A 17,301-nucleotide genomic window follows, 5' to 3' on the forward strand; every position below is an offset into this window, starting at 1 on the left:
GGGAATAAGAAAAGGAAACAAATTACCAACAGGACTCCTACAGCTGAGAAACTTCAACAGAGTCAAATAAAAACTGAAGTTCTAAAAGTGGAATTTCTTAAATTGCCTTGTCTTATATTACACACTCATTTTAATCCTATGTGCAAAAGATATTAACTTGTGAATATAAGTTAAAAGGTTGTGCACATTGTAGCTGTTTGTGGGCACAAGTTGCTACAGCTACAGAGTTCAATCACAACACTGGGGCCTGACTGTTGTATAGAACCCGGGTCACAGGGGCCTGACTGTTGTATAGAACCCGGGTCACAGGGGCATTGTTCATTGGGAGTGCATAAAACTGGAGATTGAATACAGCAGAGCTCATTTCAACTGAAATACCCCAGAGAGAGAGAGCGATAGAGAGATAGAGAGAGAGAGCGATAGAGAGAGAGAAATATACACAACTACAAGAGATAAAACCTGAAGATAGAGAGATCAGAGATCAGAGATCGAAGAAGAGACAGAAAACCAAAGTTACACCTGCTCATCTAAAACATGTCTGAACAGACACAGGTGAGTACTCGCTGCAGTCACTTCAGCTTGAAACTGTTTTTGAGTTCAAAGTTTAAAGAAAGAGATGTAGAGGTTTTAAGAGAAGGATGTCAATATGAAGCAGCAGGAGGGAGGAGGTTTAAGAGCAGGCTGGAGTCCAGACCTGATAAGTCTAGGTGAAGTGGTTTTTGATCAGGACCTGGTTTCATCAACCCTGTCCTTCACAGCTCAATCAAAAGCTGTGAATCAGATTTGAACTTCAGAGTCGGTGTATTTATGTTTATTATTTACATGTTTGTTAATGAACTGTTGAGTCAGAGAGAAGACGAATAAGGACATGGAAGAATATTTGAATATCTAATGTTTGACTAATGAATCAAATCCCTCTCTGTTGTAACTGTTGCACAATGAGTAGTTATTTAAACTCCATAAGAAGACTTTGAAAGTATTTCTCCTCCTCAGTAACTTAAACAATGCTTGTGGTTCCCCTGCAGATTTCTGATTTCAGTGAAATGGATGAAAAAGCAGAGAGCATGAAGGAAACCTTCATCCCTCCTGAGTTATCCAAAAACCTAGCCGAGATAATTGAAGAGCTGATGAACTGTGAGGATCTGTTCCAGGACAAAGACCTCACCTCCCGTCCCAGTTCTACTCTCAAAGACAAGAAGAGCTTATACTCTCTGTCTCAGAGTTCCCTGGACAAGGACCGCGTGTCCATAGCCACCTCTGTGTGGTCATCTCCTGCCTCAGACATCTCTGAGAGGATCTCACATGACGTCCAATCAGAGGAGAGCAGGAGAGCGTCCTCCACCGGCATCAAGAAGGTGACTATAAGAGGCCGTCAGGACTGTGTCCCCTCAGCCTGCAGCACAGAGGGTTTAAACATCACTTTTTAAATATACTGTGTGATATATATGAGAGAAGTCAAATGTTTGGTTTTAAGGGTTAACACATGCATACCCACTGAAACAAGGAAATAAACATCTGAGATCAATTATAATTTACAATATTTCAGTTCATGTTAGAGCAAAGAATCAGAGCAGCCCTCCCCAAACTTAAAACACCTTACAAATCCATAACAGTAATACTAAATAAAATCCTGCATCTGCATCACTACTGAAGTGTTTCAGACCTGCAGGTGGAGAAAGTTTGAGAGCAAGTTGTAGAGAAGAGCTTTCATTACATTGTATCCTCTCTCTGATTCTCATAAATATAAGATCTCTAAGATGTTTGAGGTGTTTGACTGCATGTTACAAACTCCACAGGTTTTTCTTTAGTGTGTGATGATTGCAAAGATTTGAACCTTGCTCTAAATATTAAATGCAAATGTTTGTCTTTGTCCACCAGATGTCTGATTCCAGTCAAACTGAAGAAGAGGCAGACGATCTGATGAAGTGTGACGACCTCTTCGGAGATGAAGCCACGGACTTGCGTCTTGATTTGTCTTCCATAAATGAGGAGCGCTCTCACACTCTATCTTGGGGTTCCCTCAGCTGGGACAGCAGGACCATGGTGAGAGGTTTATATTCAAGATCCTCGGATGATGAACATCCATCACAACAGGAGGAAGCAGAGGCAGGAGAGGTCAAACAAACAGAACAAAGTGACCCTGCTCCTGCCAGCTCCAAGACCACCATCTCCACCAGGGGGAAGTTCTTCAGATGGATGAAGAAGAATAAAATCCACCCCGATGACGTTGATGTCAGCACTGGACAGACCTCTATTGAAGAGGTGCCAAGAAGAGTCAGTGCTGAGACAAAGACAAAGAAGGGCAATGGTTTCATAAGATTCTTCAGAAGCATCTTCTCAAAGGTAAGGATGCATTTATTAGCAGATTGTCTGGGGATCAATGAGGGCGATGGGCTGAAATGAGCCAGATGATATGAAGTGTGTTTTTTGATACAACTGTTCTAAATGTTTTTTATGTCTTCCCCATAAAGAACGAGAAGAATGAGAATGGGCAGAAAAAGGCAGACATCAAAGTTCCTGTTGAGGAACAAGAAGTACATACAGAGGAGACAGAAGAGGAGGTCCAATCTCCAAACGTTGGCAGATCAAGTCCCTCTTCAATTCAGGAGGATAAAATCCCCTCACCTCAGAGCCAAACAACGGCTGGATCTGTGATCCAAGTGGAGGTGATAAGTTCTTCTCCAAGACCCTCATATGACAAAGATTCATCACACCAGGAGGAAGCAGAGGCAGGAGAGGTCAAACAACCAGAACAAAGTGACTCAGTGACCCCTGCCAGCTCCAAGATCACTATCTCCACCAGGGGGAGGCTCTTCAGATTGAAGACGGACAAAATCCACCCCGTTGAGGCTGATGTGAGCACTGGACAGAACATGAAGATCTCAGACTGTCCTCCAGAGACTTGCTCCTCTATTGAAGAGGACATAGGAGAAGTCAGTGCTGAGACAAAGATGAAGAAGGGCAATGGATTCATAGGATTCTTCAGACGCATCTTCTCTAAGGTAAAGATGCATTTATTAGCAGATTGTCTGGGGATCAATGAGGGCAATGGGCTGAAATGAGCCAGATGATATGAAGTGTGTTTTTTTATACAACTGTTCTAAATGTTTTTTATGTCTTCCCCATAAAGAATAAGAAGAAGCTGAAGCAGGAGGAGAATGAGCAGAAAAAGACGCATGCAGAACAACATGTCACGCTGTCTTCATTCAGCTGGTGTGGAGCAGTGAGCTGAATCCCATGAACCCATCCATAACCCCCCCCACTTCCATTTCACTCCCTCCTCCGTAACTCTCTCCTTTCTCCAGTCACCCCGACCCTCCATTCCTCTCAGACTGTCTCTTTCTGCATATATCAATAAAAATATTGATATCCAAGCTCTGAAGGTTGCAGTTTTACACTTTCATGTACCAGGTTGTTACTAAAACAGTACAACACAATGTCTGAGGTAAAACAGCCCACAGTGGGGTGTGTCCTTTCTTCTGAGCAAATCTCATGATTCCTGTCCAAGTTAGAGATGTTGTGGTGTCAGGAAAACATAAAGGCAAAGAGTTTATTATCACCAGAGGTCAAGAGGTCAAAGAGATGACAGTTTTCACCATCATTTCATCTTTATTCATGTGTTTCAACTTTATTTCGCGGCTGCATTCTTTAGCTTTGCAGAGAAGGTGTTCTTTTTTTTAACACGTCAATTTTATCTTGCTTTTTTTTTTCCTTTTACATAACAAAAGAAAGAAAACACAAACACCAACATCATTTCTTTATTCATTTATGGTTTATTTGTTCGGGACAGATACATAGACAAACTGTGAACAGCCATCCCATGCAAGTATCATAGTATTTGTAGCAAATGCTAATTTACAACACCGTCCCTAGAAGGGTTTAAGATAAGATAAGCTACTCCTTTATTCGTCCCCCAACAGGGAAATTCATGGAGTTACAGCAGCAAACAAGAAGGTGTACAGTACAAGAATTTCAACAAGAATATATACAGAAAAGAAATGTCCATCAGAGACGACAGCTTGGCCACATTGGATTTTTAAGGGAGTAAAATATTAAAACAGTAATTTAAAATTAAAAAGAAAAGGTATTATAAGTACAGCATGATACAATAAAACACACATTTGGCAATGACAGAACATGCTGAAAAATTAGACATGAGTGCAGGTTTGTTGCTGAATGAACCAGGATTTGGTGACGGTCTTGAACCTGGTGAAGTTTGTAATGAGGTTTAAGTTATCAGGAAGAGAGTTCCAGGCTTTAACTCCTTTCACAGAGAGAGCTGTTTGAGAAAATGATGTTCTGCAGAATGAGACTTTACAGGCGCCACTTAAAGCTGCTCTGGTGGATCTGCTGCAGCCTGTAGTCTCTTTATGTATTTGCAGAAAGGTTGAGGGGTAAGACCATTTAAACATTTGAACACAAACTTTGGATAATGCAAATCAATAAAATGACTAAAACGTTGTATGTAATTAAAATGTGACTAGTGGTTGCTAGTCTTTGTAATCTTCACAGTTCTAGAGAACTTCCTCAGTCATAAGATGTGTGCAGCATGTGTGTAAACTTTAAGGTTGCCTCATTATCATAGAATACAATAAGATGGAGGTCAACAATGTTTTCAGCAGTAAGAAGGAGGGGAGCAGCCACCATTCACACCTTCTATTCCAAAAAATAGAGTTTCCATTTTCCCACCTTGTAATGTACAAATCTCTTCTTAATCTCAGCAGGAAAGTCATATTCAGACAATTCTGTCCCATGGGTGGATCTGCCTGGAACCATTTATGAGTGATTCCTTTTTTAGCAACAACAACAAATATTTTCAAGAGATATTGAGTGTCTCCTATTATGTCATCTGGAAGGTCAGCCAAAGAAAAAGAAACAAAAGTTAATAGAAATGACAATCCCAGAATCTGCTTCATGATCCTCCAAAATATTGAACATTTAAAAATATAGTGGTGATCCGCCCCATCACTCCCCAATTTCTCCTCCTGTAGGGCTCCTAGATACAGAATACCTTTCCAGTTTAGGTGTAATGAAATATCGTACAAGATTCTTCCAACCACATCACGCCAGTACATAGAACAAGAAGTGGAAAAAGTGTTTTTGCATGTTTTCCCATTGCTGTTCAGTTATATTATCATTGGATTCTTTTTCCCATCTCTCTTTAATACAGTGTGTGGTACTTCCTCTTCCCTCTCTAACCCCCTGGTGAGAAGGAGTTCTTTAAACATGTAAACAAGATAAGATAAGATATTACTTTATTAGTCCCAAAACGGGGAAATTTAAAGTGTTACAGCAGCAGAGTAGACAGTGCAAAACAGCATAAAGTAAGTAAACAAGAGCATATATAGCAATTATTAAAAGTTATTAGCAATTAAAATTAAAGAAGTAAAATAAGAATATCTCACAAACGTATATACACAACTAAATAATTAAATTTAAAAATATTTACAAAACCAGTGATGCAGTGAAAAATGTGCACAGACTTGTAAGGTTAAAAACAATATACAGAACTGAGAAGATGGGTAGAGAAAAAGAACTGCACATGTAAGAAGAGAGGGATGAAGTAGTTATTGCTGGTTAATAAATAGACGGGGGGATATTGCACGTGAGTCTGTTTTGGTGAGATTATTGTTATTTATTATAAGTCTGACCACTGCAGGAAGAAAAGACCTCTAGTATCTCTCCATGAGACACCGCGGGTGAAGAAGTCTGTCACTGAACAAGCTTCCCAGTGTTGTTATGGTCTCCTGCAGGGGATGTGACGTGTTATCCATCAGAGAAGACAGCTTGGCTATCATCCTCCTGTCAGCCACCACCAGGGGTGGACTGGGACAAAATTTGGCCCTGGACTTTTTGGTCCAGACTGGCCCACTACAATCCGCGCGCAGATACTGTGCCAACTCGCGCCATTGATGTACACACAAACATGCAAGCCCTTAATAACACCACTATACTAAACAATATCCCTTTATATTCTGGAGCATTGAATAAATAAATGATAACTATACAGTGCAAAGCCATACATCAGAAAACTTTCTGCCATTTGGGGTTCTTTGTTATTTGTTGAGGGTGATGGTTTAAAAGTTGCTGAAGGGTGTCTGGGTTGGGACAGGTGAAATAATTTATGGGTGGGCTCACTGGGCTGCTGGGCTCTCTGGGGAGATCATCTCCACAGGCTGCATGCTGCCTATCACAAATCTGACATGAAAAGTAGAGGAATAGTCTGGAATAGGTGAAGTTTGAACAAGATTACATGCAAAAAATGAGTCTGCATGCAATCAGAACTGTGGCTAGTTGACTAAAGTATAGAAAACAATAATATAATGATCTGAAAAATGGACCAACACTTAGAATTTTATTTTAACAGACAGTACAGCTCAACATAATGTACCTATTGACCATATATCTGAATAATATGTGCAGATGTTTTATTGTAACAGTTAATCAGTGTTTTATTAATTTAGCTACTGTATATAATGTGAAACTGTTGAAAGGACAATAAACCATAACAACTGACTGAAAAAATGTAAAGCATACATATATAGCATATATTATTCAAGTTGTTAGATCAATGTCCTTCATGAACCAAATTGGACTGTGGGCACTAAAAAGGTGCATGTTGACACTTAAACTCTGGTGACCTGATTTGGGAGATTTCATTATAGGTTGAAATGATCAAAAACTCTGAAAATAGCAGATCTACATACTCAAAACACATCACATTGCAACATGTGAGTTGTAAGCTTGTAGATGTGCAACTTGGTGTGAAAGTATGAGACCTCCTGGACCTCTGTAGCCTCTCAAAGGGTCATTGAGCCAGGTATTCTTGACAGACAAGCCACTGGGCCAATCAATCATCAGGTCATCTCTCCGTTGCGTTTAGTCTGCAGCTGAGCACTGTGTTTATTTTGTTTGGCCTGCAACCTGCGTCTTGCCTTGGTAACTACGGTAACTCTCCTGGACAGGACACAGGCCCAGCACATTTCCCCTGGCCGGCCTGGGAGAGTTACCGTAGTCGTACGTGCTTGCTCTACGACTGCCCAATCGTCTTCATCCTCCTGAACAATACAGTCAGTGCCCAGTTTAGGAAACAGTTGATAATTTATCCTCCATTGTGTGCAGTGAGGATCCTCGCTCAGCTGCTGCACTGTGAAACACCACCGGTCAGGTGTCTCCTTCAACCGAAGAATAGGTGTATAACTCACAATGGCTCACACCTTTTCTTTCTCTTAAAGACACACACTTGTGGTGCTGCTTTCCTTCAGCACCACTCTCTTTAACCTGTGCATGGGGCTGCTTTCTGCAGCATCATGCTCCTGGAACTGAGAGTGAGGCACATTGTTGCCTCTCTCCCTGATCTGCAGGTCAGGATTGCCACTCTCGTTCTCCTGATTGTTGAGGTCAGTGTGTTTCAAATGGACACAACCTAATATTTGGTCAGAAATCATAAACATATATTTGTAAACTCAAAATTTTGACACACTGTGTGTACAAAAGTGTTTTCTTATATCTACAAAGAGCCCTGATGGCGATGATAAATGGTCTTGTTTAATAGGGCTGTTTTTTCTTCATCTGGCCTACTGACATGGTGTGCATCAGTCTACCAGTGTGTGTGTGAGACCTGTGTGAAGCCATTGCAATTTAATTACCTGCAATTATCTTATTTAAGATTCATTAAATCATTCATTTCCCCTGTCCTGCATGTGAAGGGCAGTGTACAAAAATCACCAGAACATGGAGGAGGGCTGAGGACAGATAATATACCATTAGGGAGTCCTACAAGCTAGACTCCTAGAACAACCCTAACACACTCATAAATGATGCTCTAACTGTATCATCTTGGTGTCCTGTACTGGAATATCACTAACAGAAGGCACAGGTATGGCCTTTTTAAGTTACAGGGACCTACATTAATGTATCGTGGAGCTGGAGGAAGTTGTGGCTTGTTTAACTTCATATCAGTTGTTTTGCATTTCCATGTGAAACAGTATCAGATCCAGAGGTTTGAACCCCACATTTAAAATAGCAAGCTGTACTTGTAACATATACAGCATCAAGCAAATTGTGATTATACAATCATTTTTAATTGATTAATCTGAGGACAAGAGAAATCCTCTCTGTCCCCAAAGGTAAGCATGAAATCATGAGCAGCACCAAAGACATAACATGAATCTGTAAATATTGTGGTTGCTTTGTCCTTGGTTTGAGTACAGGCCAGATAAGATCATAAAACTCTGCTGCTTGAGCTGAGGTGCCAGTAGGCAGAGCTCAGGTCTCAATCAATTCTCAGTCATCACTCTCCAAGGCAAGGTGCAGCATAAATAAACAAATACTTAATATAAACAAATTAAAAAAACGGCCGTCCATCGGCCGGCCCAAAGATTGATTGGCCCACCGGGAAAACTCCTGGTACTCCCGATGGCCAGTCCGCCCCTGTTGGGACACATATACACACTAAGATGGCAGAAAGACACTCGCAACCTTTTGGAACCCTGAGAGCTCTCTTCTCTGTCTCAGTGGAGGGGAAAGCAGGACTGCAAGTTCCTGTGAGTCCACCTCTCGAATCATAGGGACTAAATAAGCTAAATAGCACACTCCCCTCAGCCTAGTGTATGGTATGCACCTATAAGCTTTATTACCACAAATTAGATATACTCTTTCTGGGAGAGGCTGTTGTCTAAGGCTAACATTTACCACTGAATTACAAGAACCCTCACCCAAATTTAGCTCGTTACAGTAACCCACTCCATTAAAGCATAGAGAAACATTCTGCAACTCATGAGTATAAACGGGTGGAATATAGTCAGAACAGTCTTGTGGAGGCGTTTTCTAATCAGAAATCATAACAGAACAATTGTACATGGAAGCTTTAACCATCTTAAATGGCAGTGTATCATACTACACAGAGACAGAAACTTGAGCCAAACTGGATTGGACCCTACAAGGTTGTTTCATCAGAGAACGAGGGACTCATCTATACTCTTTTAGACTTGAGACGCCCTCAAGCTGGATTCAAAGTTGTTCACTATGACCGATTAAAAGCTTGTAGATCTGCCTGGGACACAACTTCAGCACCAGTGAATTGAACAGTTCCCCCCTTGACTGTGGACACATACCCCAGGTATACATCTTTGTCTGGTTTATTTATTTATGTATTATTTAAAATGACCATGCATATTAATTAACATTTCTGTAAATATGCCAGAGTTAGCCAAAAGGCTAGTTAACATCCGTAGTCCCTTGCCAGATGTTAAAAAGGCTCCCTGAAAAAAATCATGGTTAAACAAAGATAAAATTGAGTAAAATAAAATCAAAGTAAGAAGGTAGAGGAGAAACCAAAACACAAACAAACAAAAAAGAGAAGAAAAGAAAAGTACAAATAGCACCATACGATTAAAAATGACTAAAAGCTACATAAGGACATGATATGACAGTTTTTGAAAAAGTGTCCATGGACATAAAATACATGGAGCAAGACAATCAGGGAGCAGCAATAAGGAAATGTTAAAGAGGACACATGAAGACACAACAGGACAACATTTAACAGTGCTGTACATATTTGCATCTGGCAGTGACTACCAATCATTAAACTAGCTGCATGCAGATCAAATGAGGCAACATATAGACTGAGCGACAGGTGAGCACAACGAATAGACAACACAAGCAAGCAACAGTATGTTAAGGAAAAAAAAAAACACAGGACAAATTCACAGATGGCCGACACAAGGTGGCAGCAGGAGGGGGAGACAGATTTGGTTGCTTATGAGCCGCTGCTTCAAATGAAAACTAAATGACCGGTATGTGTTGAGCTCTCTGATAGAGGTTGGTATGTTGTTCCATTCTCGTGATGCTCTGATGGAGAAGGCTGATTGACTAAAAGCACTTTTTCTAAGTGGAATAACACAGTCCCTTCCTGTGACTCCTTTCGTAGTGTGATGCGGATTAGTTTGGATGCTAACAAAATCGCTAAGTGGTGGGGGAGCCATGCCATGTGTGATTTTGTAAAGGAGATGGGCATTTATGTGCATTACCATGTTTTCCCAACTTAGGAGGTTCTATTTCTTTAAAATTGCGCAGTGGTGGAATGTCCTTGGTCGTTTGTCTAGAACCTTAAGTGTCTGTTTATACAGGGTCTTTAATGGTTTCACCATGGCATGACTAGCTTGAGACCAGCTTGTTAAGCAGTAGGTCATGTGAGTGAAAATCATTGAATGCATGTACATCTTGGCTGCTTCAGTGGACATTGAGTTTCTGATGAATCTGAAGTTGGCAAGATTAAATTTGACCTGTTTACAGAATTTTTTTACATGCGCTCTGAAATTAAGGTTGGAGTCAAGAGTAAGGCCAACGTATTTAAATTATTTTACAATTTGTAACTTTTCACCTGACACAAGAATATCGGGGTCTACTGAGTCACATGTTTTTGTAAAGAACATACCGACTGTTTTGGTTCACTCCCCTTGCACTCTAATACTGACTCTGGACAGTCATCTGCCCCTGCCTGCCCCTCTGTTCCACTGCTTCAAAGGCCTTCTGGTCGGGTCTCCCCTGTTCACCCAAGGTGGTTTGATCCTCCTGTACTGCCTTGTGACACATGTTGGTGACCTACCACTCGCACTGGACGGATTGTTAGGAGACCACAGCATTTTTTGCTGTGAGTTATGGGCCATGGACTACTGATTGAAACAAGGACAAAAAAAAGAAAAGTAGAAAAAAATAATAATAATAAATACATATATATATATAAAAGAGTAAACAAATGAAAACTTTGATTTGATTTGGTTATTGCAATTTTTCTCTACCGTTGACTAAACAATGATACAGGTGTATTTTTTTTTGAGGTATACCGTTACTTTGAACTTACAAGTTTGTGCTAAATCTTCATGTGAGTGATATACAAACAAGAGAGAAAAGAAAAAGGTACAAGTTTTGTGTTTGAAGAATTCATGCCATGTTTTGGTCTCTATGCATATTGGAATTAACACATGTGCATTGCCTGGTTGTTCTTGACTGTTATTCTGTTTACAAGTCTTAATGGGTTTTACTGTTGGTTGAGACTTTATTTTTCATAACTTGTGAAATGAGGACATTTCATCTGAAGAGAGGAAAGTATGTAAGATGAGATTTTACGAAGGGTTGTACTGAATTTATGCACAACAAGTTTACATAGTTTAGTTTAGTTTAGTTTTTTAATTATTAATTGTGTCGTGCACCATAACTGAAAGAGTTCCTTCCAACTGGCTTTACAGCCTCATAGTAGATTGTCGTGCGTGCTTGCTATACGACAGCCCAATCATCTTCATCCTCCTGAACAATACAGTCAGTGCCCAGTTTAGGAAACAGTCTATAATTTACCCTCCATTGTGCACAGTGAGGATCCTCACTCAGCTGCTGCACTGTGAAACACCACCGGTCAGGTGTCTCCTTCAACAGAAGAATAGTATAACTCACAATCATGTAGTCAAAGGAGGCTGGCCTCACAAACGTTTGTTTCAGATGCAGAACTCCCCATGTTTGCCTCTCCTTTGCGTCGTATTTACGGTATGCCAGCCGGCAATCATTCAGTCCACACCTGTGGGAAGGACACCGGACAGACACTGGGTTCACCTCTCTTTTGGCTCTGTAGAGAGGTGGAACAGAAACAGGTGGAACAGAAACAGAGTCACTAGTCACTTCCTTGTTTTCCTTGTTGGGCTTTCTCCCTTTGCCGTTCACATAGTCATGTTTTTTCACTTTTTTTCTTCTCATATCCAAACTGTGTGTTAGAAAGGTGTGTCTTACGTTACTTGTGGATTTAGGAATAGCCACTGCAGCTTCCTTCTCACTGTGGCTCACACCTTTTCTTTCTCTCAAAGACACACACTTGTGGGGCTGCTCTCCTTCAGCACCACTCTCTTTAACCTGTGCATGGGGCTGCTTTCTGTCAGCATCATGCTCCTGGAACTGAGTGTGAGGCACATCGGTGCCTCTCTCCCTGACCTCCAGGTCAGGATTGCCACTCTCGTGGTGGTGAACCCTCGGTCAGGGTTCACCACCACGAGGGGGAGGAGGAATGTCAGTCCTCCTCAGAGGATTGAGCCCCCTCTCCTAAAGGTGCCAGCCAGCACCAGGATGTGTGCACCCATTTTGCCCTGCCCTCGACCTTTAGAGCAGTTCGGGTGACCAGTAACACCTGGAATGGACCTTTCCACCTGGAAGGAAAATCAGAACAGAGACCTTGTCCAAGGACTTGATTAGTACATAATCTCCACACAGAGAAGGATGAAAAGGGTTCTGGAAGCTGGTCAGATACCTGCAAATGAAACTTTAGTTGTTCAGTTACATGACAAACAAAATCAGACCCAAAAACATAAGTCCATAACAGTGTTACTTTATGGGGTGTCAAAGGTTGACTTGTCCCTGTGGACATTGGTCCTCCCATCAAAATATTTTAAGGACTTAGCCTGATTGTTGAGGTCAGTGTGTTTCGAATGGACACAACCTAATATTTGGTCAGAAATCATAAACATATATTTGTAAACTCAAAAATTTTACAGAAGGCAAAATAAGAGTGATATACAGTCTAGAAGTTTGAACCAACACACTTTGCAATATTATCATAACCTTTTTTTGGTTTAGCATTAGCTTGAATTTCACAACAAATCATAGATTTTTTTACATTTTTTGTTTTGTTATAGGGACTTTAAAACGCTTAGATAGGTGTCCAAACTGCTGAAACAAAAGAATTCATATGTAAAATCAGAGGCCCTGTCAATTGTAAAATAAATATTTCATCCCCGAGGTTGTTATGGTTTAAGTCTGAGCAGCTGATAAAGCCTGTCTCACAGAAAGCATTGTTTAACCAGTTCACTCACATGTTTGGGTTCAAACCAGCTGTAACAGCCAGAGTGATATTTAGAGGAGCCTCAGTGTTCCTAAAACTTTTTATTTATTTATTTTCAGACAGTTTGACTGCTAAAGCACACCCTTACAGACACACATACTGATTACTCACATGTCAGCTGATGAATGCAACAGAAAGTTATTTACACTCCTCTGTTTGATTAATGGCAACTATGCAACAGCAATACAGTACAGGCCTCATACAGACATCAATGAAACACACTAAAGATGATGATTCAGCAACTTTTGCACGTGTGCCATCTCAAATGTGTCAACATTAACTTGGGAAGGTCCAGTAATAAACACAACTTTTAACAAACTGCAAACATTGAACTGCTTGAAAGGCTCTCTCACAGTAATTCTTAAATAAAGCTCACTACAATGAATCGAAGCAAGTAATTCACACAAAAATCTTTTCCCATCAAATTCCACAGCAACATTGTCTTCAGTGGAAACTGGCTTTGATTTAGGAGTGCCTGAAACACCTACAGTGTGGATCATTTAGGATGCCGGGTGTTGGGGTACACTCTTGTAAATTTAAATCTTAACATCATCATCTTTGATTGACATAATTAATCTTTCAAAAGGACAAGTATAAAATCTTATTGTTAATATTTGCTTATTGACTGTGGATTTGATTCTTCTTCTACATGGCTTACCTTTGCTCAGTTTAGAGAGGCCCCTCCTAAAGAGGAGGGGGGGAAATATGGCACATTTTTTATATGTATCAGCAAGTTATTTATGTATCGCTATGTTTGAAGATAAACTGACTAAGAAAGTCTTACTTTAGGAAAATGACTACAATTACGTGTGCATGTTCTTACATACTTCTCAGCTTTGTGATTCAGCCACTCATTCATAGGTATGGTCATGGGCCACTGCCCGTCTGGTGAATGTGGAAACTTGAAAATGTTCTCACACATTGGCCATTCAGCAGCATATGTGAGGCTCAAAAGCATCTCTACATCAGGCATTAAGCAGTGGTAACAGTGGCAGGTGCGTTTTAACCAAACTAAGAAGGCTTCAGGACTAGAGATTGGATTAGAGGCACACTGTTTTATGTCTCTGACCTCAGATGGAGTCCAGGCCCTGAAAACTGCTACTCGTCCTATAGAGTTTATAGGAGTATCTAATCTAGATGTTTTGTATCTATCTGGTGGATTAGCTATGTTTCTAAGTCCATCTGTCTGATTGTGTCTCTCCTCAGGGAGCAGACTGTAGTCTGCTGCATTTTCATGTGTCTCTTGAGTACCAGTGATATGTGAGCCTTCAGCGAGTGCATACCTCTCTACTCTTAATTTATAACTTTTCATGATTATGGCTACTGCATGTGAAAGTATGTAATCAGCGCTGTGTATAGATATCAACTCAGATTTGTCATTAAGGAAAGTCTGTAACTCATCCAACAACCATTCACAACGCCTCTCTTCACCATTCTCTCCACACCTCTTACAGGCCACGTCAGACCACACTTTCACACAGATCTACACACATGTACTTGTAATCCCACTCTGGATCACCTCTCAGTGGTTTAATGTTAGCAGTAGCTAACTCAATCTTCTTTGACTCAAATGACCTGAGATGTGGCCATCTTTGTTTTATCCATTTACCTAGGAGTGGTGAGAAAGTGACCACTCACTGCTCTTCTCACAATGCCCGCAGGCGTGTCTGTGAGGAATGATTGATCCTACTATGTTGTCGAGTCAATTGTATGTGAATTCAATGTAGTATTTGAGGTGGTTTTAACAGAAAGTCATGCACATTTATCATTAGCATGTGTGTGTTTATTCTTATCTTTATCATGTTGAGGTCTATAAGCTGTTGTGGACTGATGATTAGACATCTTGCAATAAACAATGAGCATATAACACAATAGCAACACAAACCAGGAAAAACACACAGCAAACACAAAACATTTAATAAACACTTCAACTGCATTCAGAGTCTCTTCTGAATTCAAGGCAATTTGAACCATTTCATTTGAGTTCAGATGCTGTTCATTTATGTGGCCGGTTATGTTTGATCCACTTTCTCTCTCTCTCTTAGTGTACGTATGTAACTTAATGTACTGTTCTTAGTAAGTAGTGTTGGGACTTATTATTTATTTAGATAGGAGGGATTATACCAAAAATCGACCCCCTTTGGTGCTCTGAAGTTTGTGTCATTGCAAAGTCTTAATGTCCCCCCGGACACAGAATCACAACTGGTCTTGTCTTAACGAGATGAACCCTTTAATCATTCGATTCACCTCAGAACTTTTCCCAAGGGTTAAGACTCACAGATTGAATATTTTCTGTGTCGAGTCGCATCCCGAAGCTGGCTCAGACCTCTGGACTACCCCCACAGGGTGCCCAATGCCCAACATCTAAACAAATTGTAGATCCCATTTTAACTTTATTCCATAACACCTTAACTTATAAATGTCAACATACAGCAATTACCAATTCACTACTGTCACTATGTGTCAAGTTTAGAATTCTAAACCCCTATTACAGTTTCTTTGAGATCTTGTCAGATGTCGTATCTGGACCGCCCGTGATGTGTAGATGTAGAAGGAATCTTCGTGACACTGGCTTGCTTGTTTAGTAATATATTTATTACAAGAAAACAATACCAGTATCGAACAAGCACCGCGGAATGCCTGGGAGAACAGCTCTGCAAATCTGCTGACTCCCAGAATGCTGTTGACCAGCACCTTTTATAGGTCTTTGAGCCAATGACATAGCCTACTGCAAAGCCCAAACTTATCTTGATCTCTAGTTATTTACTATACCCTCCTGGGCTCTGCTAGCCTAATGGTTACAAACCTTGTCCATGCATGTCACTAAAGTGGAAGGGGGTCTCAAACAAATTCCTTGAAAGTCTGGGGCAACATAGGTTTCTCTTTGACTTGTTTTACATCAGTTACTTATTAACTATCAGATACTTCATATCCCCCCTTCGAGACAACACTGTCTCGAAAAAAAACAGGAAACACTCTGTCACATAAAACCTCCTAATGACACACAGAATATTTAAGATATATCTCCAGTCAGTGTTTGTTACAGCAAATCCTAACATTACAATACATATTTGAAAGGTGAGAGTGAAAAACCTGTCAGGCAGCGATCAGTCTTTTGATTTCCATCAAACAATTAAGACAGGAAAAAACTCACTCACCGGTCCCTCTGCCCAAGGCGACCACCTATAAAACTTTAAACTTCTTTAAAAATACGAGAAGCAAATACATTTGGTAATCTCAGAAATAAAAATGAAAAGTGTCCAAAGTCAGGCTGGTCATCCCATCTGACCTTTCGTTGGACCTAGCCCTGCCTAATACCACTGGCCCTAGGCATCGAGAACAAAGGAAAACACCTGAGATCCCAATATATCTACATCATATCAGAAAACATCATTGTCAAAACAAATCAAAAATAGAAAATCCCCATATTTGTCATTATCCATATCCCCCATAATAAACACTAAAATATAATGCATGTAGCTATAGAAAACTAAACCAAGACATCATAGCTTACTAAGATTAATATCAAAAACATTCTACTTATATTTTCCATCCATCAATGTATAACACATAAATAGTAACTATCCATATCACAGATTACAATATAACAAATCAAAATTCAAAACCATAAAATTGAATAAGAAAACATACAAATACATCAAACTTTTGTTCTTCAGCAGCAGAAGCTGTCAGTGTAATGTACTCCCAACATTATTCCAAGACTCGATGTCTTCGTTCAGGATTCTCTGTGCATTGTCACTGTTGTTCAGAGTCCACTGTCCATTTTTGAGTATTTGAGTTCATGTAAGCTGTAGGACCTCTGGACAAGCAGGCCCTCTTGACTCAATCTCCCAACTATTGTCCTGGGAAGAAAAATCACCAACCAATATCTTGCAAAAACAACAAACATCAAATGTTGTATTTTATATTGAAATAAAGTCACTTCATACTCATTTTTTCACATTATTCAATTTATCGTACATCAAAAAGTCAAAAGATAATATCAAAATCAAATGTCAGGACTATAAGGAAGTTAAATATTTAAATGGATATTGTTCAAGCATCACTTCTCTACCATCACTTCCTCCTCGTCTTCACTTTGGTCATTCTTATGTAGTAGTGTCATCTGGATATTATCTCCTGGCATTACCACACCTGTTGGCAGATCTTAACAAGGTGGTTTTTTATCACACTTCATTTTTCAGAATTATCTTTGGCTTTGTGAATGGTACATGGCTCCTAAATGCTACTTAATTCCCAAATTTCATTTTATTTTAATCCAATTCCTAGTTTTTAGAATCAATCTGACTATTTTATCTTAATTTAATTCCTAGTTTTTAGAATCACTGATGACTGTTTTATCCATTTTATTTTAAAATCAATTTGATTGTTTTATCCACAAGCTCTTTTCCGTTATC

General features: G+C 40.0%; 1 protein-coding gene across 1 annotated transcript; it reads left to right on the forward strand.

Moving 5' to 3' along the window:
* Positions 1–396: 396 nt before the first annotated feature.
* On the forward strand, positions 397–3,339 carry LOC117825048. Its single transcript, XM_034700665.1, has 5 exons — positions 397–552; positions 1,026–1,355; positions 1,879–2,343; positions 2,472–3,002; positions 3,131–3,339. Exons 1-5 carry the CDS (start codon positions 535–537, stop codon positions 3,230–3,232), a joined length of 1,446 nt encoding a protein of 481 aa, XP_034556556.1. The 5' UTR covers positions 397–534; the 3' UTR covers positions 3,233–3,339.
* The last annotated feature ends 13,962 nt before the right edge of the window (positions 3,340–17,301 follow it).

The sequence above is a fragment of the Notolabrus celidotus genome, chromosome 2 (genome assembly GCF_009762535.1).
Source record: "Notolabrus celidotus isolate fNotCel1 chromosome 2, fNotCel1.pri, whole genome shotgun sequence".
NCBI lineage: Eukaryota > Metazoa > Chordata > Actinopteri > Labriformes > Labridae > Notolabrus > Notolabrus celidotus.